At 35.3% G+C, this 15,465-nt stretch overlaps 2 protein-coding genes across 2 annotated transcripts; one reads left to right on the forward strand and one right to left on the reverse strand.

Moving 5' to 3' along the window:
• Positions 1–567: 567 nt before the first annotated feature.
• LOC106129465 (uncharacterized) lies at positions 568–1,515 on the reverse strand. The gene has a single exon (XM_013328034.2). It carries the CDS (start codon positions 1,184–1,186, stop codon positions 587–589), a length of 600 nt encoding a protein of 199 aa, XP_013183488.1. The 5' UTR covers positions 1,187–1,515; the 3' UTR covers positions 568–586.
• Positions 1,516–3,576: 2,061 nt separating this feature from the next.
• On the forward strand, positions 3,577–14,703 carry LOC106129406 (RNA-binding protein RO60). Its single transcript, XM_013327961.2, has 12 exons — positions 3,577–3,666; positions 3,927–4,238; positions 4,520–4,694; positions 6,124–6,282; positions 6,384–6,595; positions 6,830–7,035; positions 7,281–7,417; positions 8,176–8,307; positions 8,586–8,765; positions 9,042–9,175; positions 9,472–9,728; positions 11,308–14,703. Exons 2-12 carry the CDS (start codon positions 4,041–4,043, stop codon positions 11,441–11,443), a joined length of 1,926 nt encoding a protein of 641 aa, XP_013183415.1. The 5' UTR covers positions 3,577–3,666; positions 3,927–4,040; the 3' UTR covers positions 11,444–14,703.
• Positions 14,704–15,465: the final 762 nt, after the last annotated feature.

Genomic DNA, 15,465 nt, shown 5'->3' on the forward strand with positions numbered 1-15,465 from the left:
ATGGATGTGATCAATTGAGTTCTACTATTTGTTCTGGATGTTTTATCAATTTACAATATTGTATACCTACTTCAGGCAAGATAATTTGTTGCAAAATATTTTGCAAGAAAACTTTGTAGATACAATTGTAAAAAAAAATTCATGTCATGTCAACCCATTAATTAAGTAGATAGGTATATACTTTAAGTGCCAACCCAACCACAACTAACTTATGTGTGACAAATCTTGAGATTATTTTCGAAGAAGGCATTTAATATTAGCCATTTTTAATTTTTCTTTTTATAATAAAACTTCATTGGTCTTCTCTCTTGATTTTTATTCTGGCACTAGACTGCTCAGATCTAGCCTCTTTGAATAAAAAATGCAGTTCTTCCTGTTCTCATAGAAATGAACATACAGGAGAAATTTCAGATGCCTAGAACGACTGCTGCAACTTATTACAACAAAGAGTATGCCATAAAAAATATGAAGATTTTTCATAAAGGATATACAAGAAAATGCATTATTGTACTTATATTTCTAAGTCATTTTTGCCAATTCAAATGGGTCATTTGAACAGATGTAACGTAGAAGAAATCATGCTTTTTTATTGTGAAATATTTTTTTCAACATTTATATTTCCATCAGAATGCAAATGTTCTATTGAAGCTGACAGTTGTTCCAAAGTTTGTACTAATTGTGCCATCTTGTCTCTTGCACCTGAGTTTTCAAAACTATCATCTGTAGGTTTTTCAACATCAGAACAAAGGCGGAAGTGTAGTCTAGCTAAATGTTCCTGCTGGTCCCGAACATTAATCATTTGTGCCATACTGCATCCTGTGCCAAATGCACTTAATTTTCCTGTGTGAAAATCTTCTAACAACTCTAACAAAGCCTTTTCCATATGCTTCACATCAGTAGATTCTTTTGGAACATGCTTAGGCCTATTATTATAATTGGACCTCATCAAATCTCGATGTAGCCGTCTTTCGTTAATGTAAGACACTTTTGTTGACTCATTCAGGCTGTTATTTCCAGAGCTAGGTTGCACTTGGGGCTTCCCCGAAGTAAGACTGGCGGCCCCACTAGACATCTTATTGCTGGTGACAGGCGAAGTTGCTGAGTCACACGCTTTTGGTTCTTCTTCTTCCCCCTCATTCTGCATTAATTGTTGAGTCTCGTTAACCTCTTCTATATCCAAACTCATGTAGATCGTATCGTTATAATTTATTGGATGTACTGGTTTTCCTTAAAACTTTACGTGTCGTAAGAATGTAGGGGATGCTTTAATAAAATAGTATCATAAATAAACTTATTACATATTACTTACATTACATAGGTACCTACAACTGTTATACACACATATGTACACTATTTTGATTTTTCTATGTAATTTTGTTTCCTTTCTTTTCCTCTCAAAGAAAATAGCTTGGAAAAAGAAACCACAGGCAAATTTTGTGGGTCAGATATTAATTTATTGTGTATAGAAACTATTGCATTAGGTATAGTTATCAATATTGCCAACTCTTGCCAAAGAGAAGGCGCTAAATTGGTTATTGCCGCTCCACACACGCGAGAACGCAAGAAAAACTATAACAGTGAGTGGAACCGATTTAAGTACTTTTCTCGCCTTCTCTATCTCTCTCTCTTCTCGTTGAGTTCTCCGTTTGTTTGGCGCTAGTCAAAAAAGCGAAGAATGCGACGCGACCGTAAGAAGCAGTTGTATGTGGTTTATTTACATTAACAAGTATGATTTATGAATTAAAGTAATCTTTTTGAAATAATACTTTCAAAACTTTCGCTCTGCATGATTATTAATTTCCATTATTTATTTAATCCAATTATTTATTTTATTGTACTTGAAATAAGTGTAATAGGTGGAATTATTGCCATATATTCCAATCTACATGCAAACGGAAATAAACGCGAACATACTGATTTTTCCAAGACTGATTGTTATTAACATTGTGTGGTTCCCGACACTTTAGAATAGGACCACTCCATCTCTTTCCCAGTTTGTCGTATTTCTAGCAACCTGTCACTAATTGAATCTAAATTCCGTCATTAAGCCATTCAGCTAAACGTGTCTCTTCAGTCTTTTCAAGACTGTTGGCTCTGTCTACCCCTCAAGAGATGTAGAGGTGGTAATGTGTATGTATGTACTAGAGATGCACCGAGTAACATTTTTGCCGCGTACCGAGTACCAAGTTTTACTCGGATCAATTTTTTTTAATCAAGTACTCGGCCTAGTCACTCTGTTCTATCAAATACCCATTTCGCGTGCGTAAACAAGTCAAACAGGTTCGCGCCGATCGAGAGGTCGGCTCGCGTTGATACACCCCTCACTCCGCCGGCGTCTTCAACTACCAGTCGCTTGATCGTTAGCAAACAATAATTCACGTTGCGCGTCATAGTAATTGAAAAGTTTTTTATTAACGATTTGCTGAGTGTAATACTTAATTATATCTACTCAAATATATTTCATTCAAACCGAGTTATTCTGCCGAGTATGAGTATCAAAAATCCCGCCGAATACCGAGTATCAATCGAGTACTCGGCCCATTTCTAGTGTGTTCCTATGTATGAGATTCCACGAGGCGTAGAAACGATAGGTAAGTACGTTAATAGAAATAGGTACCTATATTTATTTATAACTAAAAAACTGTCATTGAGTCTATCAGCTGAACGTGGCCTATAAGTTTTTCAAGACTGCTGGCTCTGTCTACCCCGCAAGGGATATAAACGCGTTCATATGAACGAATTAATAATATATAAAAAAAAAAACAAATTGTGGTGACATCACTAAAGTTACACAACAACTGTGAATCATAGCGAATAATTACTCGCTCAGCCCAAAGCAACGAAGAATCTTAATCGCTATTACAAGGATTTCACAAATACAACCTCCGACTTAACATCGTCGAAGCTGCGGTTTCTCAGGCATAACACCTAGTCCGGCCCTTCATCTTCCCTTTGAGGCGGTCGAGCCATAACATCGCTCCCGCTACAAAATGCGCATAGACAAGCATGGCGCAGCTGTCACTTGGCGCTGATTAGGGAAAAAAGGCGCAATTTCTAGCTGAGAAAGCGCTTAGCTGGCAGCACTGATATTTAAAAATTTTTGTTTTGATGTTTTGACTCAGTGTTACCCACCTGCAAGCACTTCCCATGCCAAATTGTCTCAACTCTTTCTATCACAATCACATCACATTTGATGATGGTGATGCATATCACACCACATCTTACAATTAAATGTATTGAAAAATGTGATGTTATACTTAGCGTGCCAAATTTGAAACTCTTAGTTAATCTTAACTACCTTCACAAATGTTGACACAAAAGCACTAATTAAATAAGTATATGTACAGTAATGTACTTATAGTACAGTAGCTCAAAGGCTCATGCAGCATTTCCGCTGCGGCTGTAGCGTTATTATAATTTTATTACAAGATAAAGATTTTAAAAATTTGCATAAATGGAGGTGGTGGATGATGGTGATTACACGAATAGTCTGATGATAGACTTTTTCTGACGTTTCTCTGACGACTGATCTGGCTCTTATTTGTGGGACCGATCAGCGTCTTTTCTTTTGGGACAGTTGGCAACATATGCGTGTGTAGAATATGAAAAAAAATAGATTACCTACATAGTACAATACATTAGTAAGTAGAAGGCGATTGTCGAAAGGTGAGAAAATTCTTTGAATCTTTTAAAATTTTAATCAATTCTATGGTATAGTTCTGTTCTCACTAATTGTATTCCATACAAAATTTTGATGTTCAAATGCCTAATAAGCTTTGAATTTACAAAATTATTAGTTGGCTTCCATTGTCATTTTTTTATGGCCACATCCTCAATTTATTGTGGCACATGTTTCGCTCGAATACCGATGAAAAACTAATAGCTTTCTAGTATAGTTGATTTACCTTTAACTGTATATTTTTCAGTTTTCAGCAAATTCTGTATACTACGTCTGGAAGTACCTACCATACCGTTTTGTTGACAGCCTTACTCGCAAGATTTTGCAATTAAATTTGGCGAACCTAGCAAACTAATTAAAAATGAGTAAGAAACCACTCGATCCAGCCCTACGAAATCGGTTTACTCGGTTTCTGCATACTGGAACTGAGAATCCCATTTATTACCCTGGATGTTGGACGGCTCACAACTACTTCGATAAAACCAAGTTGCCAGTCGTCGAAGATATCTATGCAGATCCAGAATATGATATGTCTGAACTTACAGAGATCGTTGTAAAGGTAATTTTTTTAGTACCCTCAATTTAGATTGTGTTCATTTTATGAATTTTCTACTTGTAAAAATAATAAAGGTACAAGTACCTTATACTCGAATTGGTGATTAGGAAAACTTTTATCTTTTATTAGTATGTTGTATATTAGGTATGTTGCGTTCCTGTGAATAACATGATCCCTGATGGACCCTGAACTAAGAACCAATGCAATACAGTGTAACAAAATAGTTTATTCATTATTTGATTTGATACATAGTAGAGTGAAGTTTTATAATTTGTTGATTTTAGGCATTCACAGACGACTGGTATACTCGCTATGACACCCTAGCTTTCAGTCTGGTCAAAATTATTAATGTTGGTCAGCAGAAGCATAAAGAAGCGGCATATAAAGCTGCAGCTGTTATATGCGTTACTCCAGAGCAGATGATGCTTTTCAACAAATACACTAGGGTCTTAAAAACAGGTACAGTACAAGTTTTCATGGGTATACAAAGAGTTATTTATTGTTTAGGATAACTAATTAACAAATATTACACACTGAATTTGCCTTTGTCCTACCTCCTTTCAACTTAGCTCATATTTTGTTTAATTTTATTGCAAATATGAACGTTCATTTACTTTCTTGTAACAACAGTATTTCTAGAAACTACAGGAACAGATGTAAATTAAAGTATACTCTATTGCAACTAAATGACTTTAATTTGAATGTGTTCAAACTAGAGATGCCACGAATATTCGGCAATTATTCAGTATTCGGCCACTTTTTATGTTATTCGTATTCAGCCGAATAGTACCTATTATTTGGCCGACCATTGAAAAAATAAATAGCAGAGGGTGTTACTGGATCGATACCAAACCCAAATAAGTGATTAAAAAAAAATTTGTTGTATCTGTTTGCTGTATGTTCAGGCATCACGTGAAAACTAACAGCTCGATTTTGATGAAACTTGGTATAATTATACCTTATTATCCTGGGCATAAAATGGGATACATTTTATCCTTGAAAAATATGTATAACCTTTCACTATACACGCTACTTCCAGGAGAAGAAAAATAAACTTTAGCAAATTTCAATAGGATTGGGAATTGTTTTTCGTTTGCAAACCACCACTTGTAAGGGTCGGCCTTCCGATCTAAGTGAACTGTTTTCAAATAAAAATCCAACTGGTTTGCCACAGCACTCTTCTCCACGTCCACCTCATCATTAGCATTTCGCATATTATCGGTTGCGACTTCCTCAAAGCAGTTCCAGAAACTGTCATGTATTACAATAGTCCTATCATTTTCATTTGTTTCTTCATTAAAAAAAAGTTGAGCAAGTGAAAGAGTTTGTATATCTAGGATCAAAGTTTACATCAGATGACAAGTGTAATAGTGATATTGAAAGGAGAGTGAACGCGGGGAACATGGTGAATGGAGCTTTGCATGCCTTTATGAGCAGTCAGAAACTATCCAAAAAGGCTCGACTGGCTGTGCATAGGGGCGTGTTGGTCCCGACATTAATGGATGGGAGTGAAATTTGGGTATGGCAAAAGAAGCACGAAAAAAAGCAAAATAAATGCAGTGGAAAGTTTTTTAGGGATGTATTTCGTGCCGAATATTCGGCGCTTCGGCCGACCGCGTTGCCATATATTCGGCCAATTCACTATTCGTGGCAACTCTAGTTCAAACTGGCATCAGAATTAGATGTTTTTAACAAATATTTTTTCTCCTGAATCATATACCTTATCCCTTCTCATTGTAAATTATTATCTAAACATTTAAACTTTTATTTATGCATATCACTAAAAAGAATTGTTGCTAGTTGCTACATGGCTGCAGCCTTTGGAATCAGATACCTATCATTGCTGATTTTTTTAGATCATTATTTATTCCTTTTTTTATTTATATAGGTAATGGTAGGGGATGGTGCAAGAATGTCCAAGAATGGTATCTTAAAAAGGAGCCAATAGAACTTGCCGGAGAAATAACGCGAGTGCGTGGTCGTCACGGCCGCTCTCATAAAACACTACTACGAAAATCACATGTGAAAATTCCTGCTGAAGATCATGGTATGTACAACACTACCTTTATGAGAAAAAGATATCGCATAATATAGTTTTGCATGCCATTTTTTTTTATAATGTACTTAATATTATTTAAACTTTTTCAGCTCGGGATGCTGTCGTAAAATATGCTATTTTCGGATTTAAAAAAGCTAAGCAGTTGGTTGGTGACTCACCTGGCACCAAGGAGATTTTCGAAATAATCCAAAGGGTTGAGAAAATGCGTGTTTGTGAAGATGCAGTTGCGGCCGCCGCCATGGCTGCGCAATACAAGTTCACTTTAGACCATGTGCCTGGACATCTGCTTACTTCTCAGGATGTAAGTGCCTACTACTATGATAACCCAGTCTTTAAGAACTTAATACAAATAAACAAGGACATTTCGGTGTCTGTAACTATTCTCTGATGGTCAACAGGATCTTCCACAGACTGGAGTAGGTAATACTTTTCTCTCAACAAATCATTCTAAGATGAAAAGTAATTTCCCCAATCATTCAATGACGAAAAATTATATGTCTGAGAATAGTCTCATATAAAAAAATTTTTTTATCAGGTTTGGAATGCAGTGCTGCCTCAGATGACTCTTGAAGAGCTACTGCACAATATCCAGCGCATTCACAATATGGGCTTCTTGACTAACGAGTCAACAACCAATGCTATCCTCATTTCTCTGTTGAACCACCCAGATGTTATTAAAAAGTCGAAAGTAACCGCATTGGCTGTCTATATTGCTTTGTGTAACTACAAGCAGAAAAGCAGGTAACTACAGTTATTAGACCGTTAACTGTTATGTAAGAAAGCAACATTATGCAAATTTCTCAAAATGTTTATAACAATTGAAAATGTCTTTTAAATTGGCTGAATATCTTAATTTCACATTATCTAACTGATAATTCATTAAGTATAATTAATATATGTATTTATAATATTTTCCTACAATTTTTGGTAAAAAAGTCCCTCAAAGAGTTTCTTCTTCTCAATAACATTTTTCATTTCAATTTTAGGCCCCTGAAGTACGAAAAAGCAAAGGTTTCAGCGGAAAAGGAATCTCGACGCCGTACTCGCCAGATGTATGATAGCAAAACTGGCACATGGGAGTGGACTGTCACCAAGCGACACCCCAAGGAGGTGAAGCATTGGGGTGAGATATTAACGTAAAATTTAATAAATTGTAGTTTATACAAGTTTTAATGCTGACATACATAACTTTATATCATCTTGCTATTGTGAAGCCAATGGCATCGCGCCTTTGGGAGTTTTCAGACAAAGGTAGTTTTAACTTGGGTAATAAACCAAAAGGCTACAATACAAGTCGAAGCGTAACAGACAGACAAACTATCACTTTTGTGTTTTTATAAGAGAATCAATTCAAATTGAGTCTAAAGTATGGATTCAAATTCTCCCTCTACAAAAAAAAAAGAACTAAATAGATTAAGTAGAGATGATTCATAGCTTCCATACATTTTTCTAATTTCATTAGCGTTTATGAGTTTCTTTGAAAAAGATGACGATCACATACACACTTACATCCTCCTTAGCAGGTAGAAAGAGCAAATAATACAAGACTCGGGTTATGTTTACTGGGATGTCTTTATTGATGGAATTGAGATTCAAGTCATTATGAAATGCACTTGCTAGCCAATCTTCTGAAAATATCCTAACTCAAGTCTTACTCTTGATTGAGTACAATTTGCGCATAAAAAGGAGAACTGCAATAGTTAACTATATTTTTTCTTCACTACTGGATAAACACCAACTAGAAGATTTTGATTACTCTCTTAGTCATATTTTACCTCATCCACCAGTAAGAGATGGTCCGATTTTTAAGTGCTGGAAACCACACGGCACTATAACGATATACAAATAAGATGGCAGTGACTCACTTATTTATAATTGCAGGTATCGACAAGCTACCAAACCCAGCTGTGATTGCAGCTCTTAACAAACTGATTGACATGACCTGGTTACTGACTCCACCAACTAAGGCTCGTTATATGATCACCATGGATATGAGACACCATATGTTCAAGGGTAGGTCAAAGTTTGATTAAAAAAAATGTCTTGATACCTCCTTAATTAGGACTCTTTGGAACTACTTATTTGCCTATTTGGGGAGGCAGTGATTGTCTAATTTTGTCGGAAAAGCATACTTCGTTGTTTACAAAATGGCATTTGATATACTACAATATTGTTGAGATTCAAATGTGATAAGCCTGCCATCTATTTATCTTTTTGTGCTATTTATGGTAAAATATAGAATTTTGTACAAATCACAGCAAGGAGTGAACTAAAGTGATTTTACTTTTCAGGTCGTCATTTCTGCAAGAGTTTCACTGTACCCAAAAAGGTCAAGAAGACAACTGCGCAGTCTACCCCAGGCGGCAGTGGCGGCGGCGGCGGCGGCGGCGATGCTGACACGGAGAAGAAGAACAAGAAGAAACTGCATGCTGAATGCTTTTACAACAGGCACGTCACTCCGGGCCATGCAGGTTAATCTTTTCTACCATGCATAACTAAATAGATGTAGTAAAAAGCGAATTAGCAAAGTGAATATGAAAAAATCCAGGTTTTGCGTTGATTTCAATGCGATTACGATGGGAAAACCTGGGTTACGTTCTTCCTTTTATTATTTATTGTAATCTGGAGTACGTTATTACAGACTTCTCTGCACTTCACTTTATTTTACTAGGGACAAATGCCACTAGGATAAAGTAACGTTTTGTCAATACATTAACACTTTTATTTTTACTGATATTTATTTGCAGCCATAATCATCGCCCTGCAATTACTGAAACGTGAGACAGACGTAAAGCTGGCGATTTTCACTGAAGGAGGTGTTGAGTTGGTCTCAATCGAACGTAACTTTAGCACCATCGATGAGGCCGAGTTTGTGCTCAGAGTAAGTACTTATGCTATTCATTAATAACTTCGAGCTAAAGAGTAATTCTTAGGTTGCTATCACTACACTTACATAAGCCTACTGCATTTGCACTTTGACAGATTAACACCGAAGTTTAATCCATCACCACGCAACCATGACCATTGAAATAGAGTGGTGGTGTTGTCGGGGCATGGTTACCATTGTAGAATCCTTACCCATCAGCGGAATTAGCCACTGGTCCACTTTTTATGTTATATTATATCAATATATGCGACTGCAAAAATATAATAATATTTTTATTTCTCCAATTTTAGCAAAAAGTCAACCTGGGCCGCGTTCAACTCGACGCTCCAATAGAGTGGGCCTCTAAGAACAACGTGCCTATTGACGTTTTCATCAACATGGTGGACCGCCCCACTCGCTTCACGGAATTAGACAGGACCGAACGCGGGGGTCGCGGCCCGGGAGGAAGATACGGACCTCCGCCTTCCCCGGAGAGCAAACTAGTGGACCACTGTCCCGTACGAGCGCTGGAGAGATACAGGCAGAATTCTGGCGTCGAGGAAGCAAAGTGAGTGTCCATCATTTGCCTGCCTATAGGATATTTTTAGACGGTGGAATGGGGCATTATGGACCTTCACCACCTTCAAAGAATAAGGTAATGGATCACTGCCCTGTATGAGCTCTGGAGAGATACAGGAAGCAGTGCGGGGTTTAGGAAGTTAGGTGAGTTCCTATCTGATATCTTCTATTATATGAAGGAACAAGGGTGAATGACTCATGAACGCCCAGCCTAAACCATAAAACTACAAACTTGATGTCCCCACGTAGTGGTCAGATAAGAAAGGATTTTTCGAAATTTAACCCCTAGAGGGGTCAAAAAGGGGGTTAAAGTGTGTAAGAAAAAAATTAAAATTTTGGGTACAGTGAAATTTATCCGAAATTTTTCCATTTGATTAAATTTATTTCATTTTTATATTTACGCAATAGTAAAGTCAAAAGCAATTAGAAATTTTGACAGTTTTGAGTCGAGATTCATATACATTCGTAAGTTAATACATACATACATATAATCACGTCTATATCCCTTGCGGGGTAGACAGAGCCAACAGTCTTGAAAAGACTGATAGGCCACGTTCAGCTGTTTGGCTTTATGATGGAATTGAGATTCAAATAGTGACAGGTTGCTAGCCTATCGCCTAAAAGAAGAATCCCAAGGAATTATATAAGCCTTTCCTTTAGTCGCCTTTTACGACATCCATGGGAACGAGATGGAGTGGTCCTATTCTTTTTTTTATTGGTACCGGGAACCACACGGCACGTAAGTAAGTAATAATATTATAATATATATAATTTCGCATATATAACTAATAACTAATATTATAAATGCGAAAGTTTGTTTGTTTGTTGTCCGAACCAATAACCAATATTCTTAAAATTTGGCGTATACCTAACTTGCTTCAGTGAGGGACTTACTTCCCGTGAAAATTCTGGAACAAATGCCTATGTCACTACCGAAGGTCTATTCTATATATGCGCCAAATTTCGTGACAATAAGTCCAGAAGCTTTTGAGTATATATTCGTTACAAACATACAAAAATACAAATATTTTCTCTTTATGTGGACTGCGTGGACTAAGATGAATCTGGAGAAGGGCGTCGGGTAAATGCCGCAGAGTGGGGTTTGCAAAAAAACCAATAATATTTTGTAGGTAATCAGTGTATTATGATAAGCGTTATTACCCATCTATTCATTTAACTATCTGACATAACAATATAAAATTAATGACCTTATAAGCATCGGAAAACTTAAATTGCTTATGTTTTTAAGAACAACAGGTCTGGAAAAGATTTGATTGGGTGTTTTATGAATTGAATAAAAAAAAAAAAAACAGTACGTCAAAAATAGTGTGTACAAAAATACATTTATGATAACACCTTGTGTAGCATACAACGGAGAATAACAATGACAGACTCTTCCACGCGTACGAAGTCGCGGGCTACAGCTAGTTGGTTTATGGAAAGGAGTATAGAGGACATAACGGGCCTCCGCCGCCGCCAAAGATCAAACTGGTGGTTCACTGCCCTGTATAAACACAAATTGTCATTGGAGCTGGTAACTAGTTTATATTTTTGTTTTCCTTAAACAGATTGATCGTCATGTCGCTAGCATCTCACCGCGTAGCCACAACGGACGGCACCCACGAAGGGGTGCTCGATATAGTCGGCATCGACGAATACGTGCCGAAGCTCATGGACGCCTTCGTATTGGGCCAGTTCAAGTAAACGACCGACGTGCTTATCTATCACACTTATATGGTATCTGGAATAATATAAGACCATAAAAGTAGTACGTACTAATGTGACGTCGCAACTGATGGATGTGGCGCATATTGCACCTCAATTCTGTGATTTATTTGACGGTTTCACAACTGCGCTGAAAACTACGTGGGATGCAAAACGACTATACAGTACTATAGTTTCAAGTACAATAAAGAATTTCTATTGTCTTATATTATTCTGATTCTATGCACACAACTGTCAATTTCAGAACGCAGTGTATAGAACATCCGGTAGCAAAAGGGTCTATTTGCACAACCTGTATTCCCTGGGGGAAAGTTGTTCATAGTAATTGGTAGATTGACTCTATTAGTATATGGGTTTTTTAAGTTATTTGCTTCTTGATCTAGATTTTAAAAGATTATCTAGATATTTTGTTGAATCTCATAATCCTGATAAACTTGTACATATTTTGAATCACATGTTTCAAGCCCTTTGTTTTATGTAAACTCTTTGCAAACTTGGTCCACCAAATTATATAGTTTTAGATATAAATTTTCAAATTGTGGTCTTGTTTTAATTTGATAAGCATTTTAATCAAACAAACCATTTTACCTTACTCTGACCAATAATCACGCTAATTATTAATTGCTAAACATTTATTGTCCGCGTTATAATCATCATAACAACTGTGTAAATCATAACATTAAGATGATTATAACGCGGACAATAAATTTTTAGCAATAATAATTTATTTATTTTTGTTAATAGCAATAAAGCAATATTGTTATTAACAAAAATAAATAAATGGGTGTTCTTTACACTGCGTTGCAACTATCGCAATTTTTTATCATACGACTTTCTAATACCTCAGTATTTCTTTTTTTTTAATATGACTATAATTGTGTTCTGGAATCAGTGAAATAAGTCGAACTATATGTGACTAGAATAAGAACACATAAATTTTACTTATTTAGGCATAGAATTCAAATATTATGTCTCGACTAGCGATCTCTGTTTAAAACAAGGAAGTTGTGAACTTAGACAATTATGACTAACTGCCGCGACGCAAAAAGCTATCGCTCTCCTGTTTCACTTTGACGTAAAATGATAAAAAGCGAAACAGTGATGTATTTCGCGCCATAAAAACGGCGTACCGCGGGGGCCAGTCTCCTAGATAAAGATTATATTTTAGATTTTTTGAAAATATGACCAGTGTCACTTCATGTCGATATTTATTGTTATTTAAACTCTTTTTGCATTCTATATATTTTTTCGGAATACTTCTACAAAATAATTAAATAGTTTTTGAATGCTAAAAATGTTTCATTAAAATCTTGAATTTTCAATTGTATGAATAGTAATATTTGGCAAAAAGGTGTTACAGTTCACTTTTTATCTTTTGAAATCGATTTGACGTGACACAACGCTTTAATTGCGCATATATAATTAAAGATATTTTTATGAATAACCGCGCTTATGCCAACATTTATACTTCCAATATTTTTTTACCATAGATTCAAACAATAGATTAAGTAAAATTTAATTATCGTTTTTCGCATTGTGCTTTAAGTAAGCGGTATTTAAGTCATTTTTTATTATTTGTTTGCGTTAGCTTTACTCTTTATTGTGTAAGTATTAAGTGTGTATCGTAATTTTAAGCAAAGTGTTTGTAGCTTGAACCATTCATAACAGGGTCTTTTTGGTCTTTCAAAAATTGGCACCTGGCGCTCACTATTCTCTCCTATGTGTTCAATATTACAATAAATTTAAAAGGGGGTATAATTTTGACAAAAGGGGGTGATATTTCTTTTGTAACATTCTTCCTGAAGAAGGAAAATACTATTGCGAATTCATATAGGAGCTGATCAATACTAAAATTCCCTATCATATTAAAAGAACATAATGGTTATGCCATTAGCACTGTTGCATTTTATTATTTTTACCATGACATATATATTTAGGAAAAAAGATAATTAAAAGGTTTTTACTTTGTAACTGATTGGCAGCTTTGACCTTTGTTATTAAATAGGTGTTTGCTTCTTCAGGAATAACTTTAAAAGAACTTATTTTACAGCCCGAACGTCATCGCGCCTTCCTAGTTTGATCGCCAGTACTCTCATAGTTGTTGATTCTCAAATTTTATTTATTACTCTGACTTTAGTTGTAATGCGTTAAATAAGGAGGAAGGGTTATAATATACAGTGGTTGTGTAATTAACTATTCCATTTGCCAAAGCTTAAATGCATTTGTATTTTAACAGAGTACTGGCCATCCAACAAATCTTATAAAACAAAAGTAATAAATCGTAGCATATCTTCGATGTTTAAAGTATTTTAGAAAAAAAAAAATGAATTCAGGTACATGCTCATGGTTAAATAACAACATGGTTTACAACCTTAAAAGTGGGAAAAATCATTATGCAAGTAAATAATGGGCATGAATCGGCTTTCATAATTTGTGTAGAAATAGGTGAAACCGTTACAACATATTGGTTACTTTTGTACTAATATGAACGGACTTTCAGAATCTGTGATCACTTGGTACTCTCTCGGGTTTAAGTATTTTTTATAACTGAAAATTTTGATAGTTTTCAAGAGTTAGATTGAATGAACCTCAAAATTTGCGTTTCATATGTATGATGTTGATTTGTTGAATCAAATTTGAAGACTAGTTCATATAGTAATTGTCTTTTATTAACAAGAATTTCTTATTTTAAACATTTTTTATTTTAACTCGTGTCACGAATTACGTTTACAGTGTTCACTGTTCCTTGATTGTATGTACCATTATGGGTTTTTATATTTTTGTTGTTGAAATGTTGTTATTTTATTACTCTTAGCTAAAATAGCATTCTGTGATTAAGTGATGCCTTGGCAACTTCAACCTAGTGATATTACTGCTAAAGGGGCTGAGTTTGCTTATGTAACGTTATGATTACAGACAAAGAAAAAAACCTAATGCAACAACATGTAACTATGAGTACATATTTTTATTTTATTATGAACTATTTTGATGTATCCCAATTTGGCCTTTCAGTATATTATACATTCAAAAACGTAAAATTGATCCGTCCCATTGAAGTTCATCTGTTGTATTTCAAACAATATGCTTTTAGCATTAAGTTTATGATAGGCATAATAATATTTTTATTAACCTGTTCACAGCAGCATATCAACAGCACCACATGAATAACAAAATGTAATAACATTAAGAAAATGTACTTGCATGTTTGTTTTCACGTTAAATAAACTTTTGAGTATTTATAGATTTATTTTTATTTAGTTGTGTACACATAATTAAATAGGTACTTACACCTATTCACCTTATCAAGCATCTCTCCAAATCACATTGTTTTACCTTATGTAAGACTATGTTGGTTTTACTGCAGGGCTTATTTAGTACAATGGTGATATAGCCACAACCTGATTTGACCGGTGGTGTTTTTTATCGTTGTAGTTGTCCCACAATCTGCCCGCCTCATAGCTTGACCATGACGACGGCCCTTAGATTATGTACTAAGGTTAGGTACTTGTTAATTTTAGACGGCGGCGGTTCAACACCTCAGTCAAGACAGAAAGAGCTACTTACTGCAATAAACAAAAATAATCTAAAGTATGTACTAAAATATTAGGGTTAGCAAATTTATTTAATCGGGTAGGTATTACTAATGGTAGCTATCTATGAAGATGAATCATAGAACCATGCAGTATAATGATAATTGGTACACAGGTTGAGTTAGGCTCGAAATCAGTTTGAGACTTACCCAACGATACTATCTTCTATATAATATTCTCGTCACAATGTTCGTTCCCGTACACCTCCGATACGACTTGACCGATTCTCATGAAGCTTTGTGAGCATATTGAGTAGGTCTGAGAATCGGCCAACATCTATTTTTTATACCCCTAAATCACTTAAAAATATTTATATGGCAAAACAACATTTGCCGGGACAGCTAGTATTTTATAATAAATACACTTAATACATATAAAATAAATATATAAAATCATTATATTTATGAATGA

Source organism: Amyelois transitella, chromosome 4, assembly GCF_032362555.1.
Source record: "Amyelois transitella isolate CPQ chromosome 4, ilAmyTran1.1, whole genome shotgun sequence".
In the NCBI taxonomy this organism is placed as follows: domain Eukaryota; kingdom Metazoa; phylum Arthropoda; class Insecta; order Lepidoptera; family Pyralidae; genus Amyelois; species Amyelois transitella.

What these genes read in the sequence shown, in the direction of transcription:
- LOC106129465 (XM_013328034.2), bottom strand. Translation starts at nt 1,186, where the DNA reads ATGAGTTTGGATATAGAAGAGGTTAACGAGACTCAACAATTAATGCAG.
- LOC106129406 (XM_013327961.2), top strand. Translation starts at nt 4,041, where the DNA reads ATGAGTAAGAAACCACTCGATCCAGCCCTACGAAATCGGTTTACTCGG. An exon ending in AATTCCTGCTGAAGATCATG is followed by an intron (nt 6,283 to 6,383) that starts GTATGTACAACA and finishes AAACTTTTTCAG; the next exon opens with CTCGGGATGCTGTCGTAAAA. An exon ending in CAAGGAGGTGAAGCATTGGG is followed by an intron (nt 7,418 to 8,175) that starts GTGAGATATTAA and finishes TTATAATTGCAG; the next exon opens with GTATCGACAAGCTACCAAAC.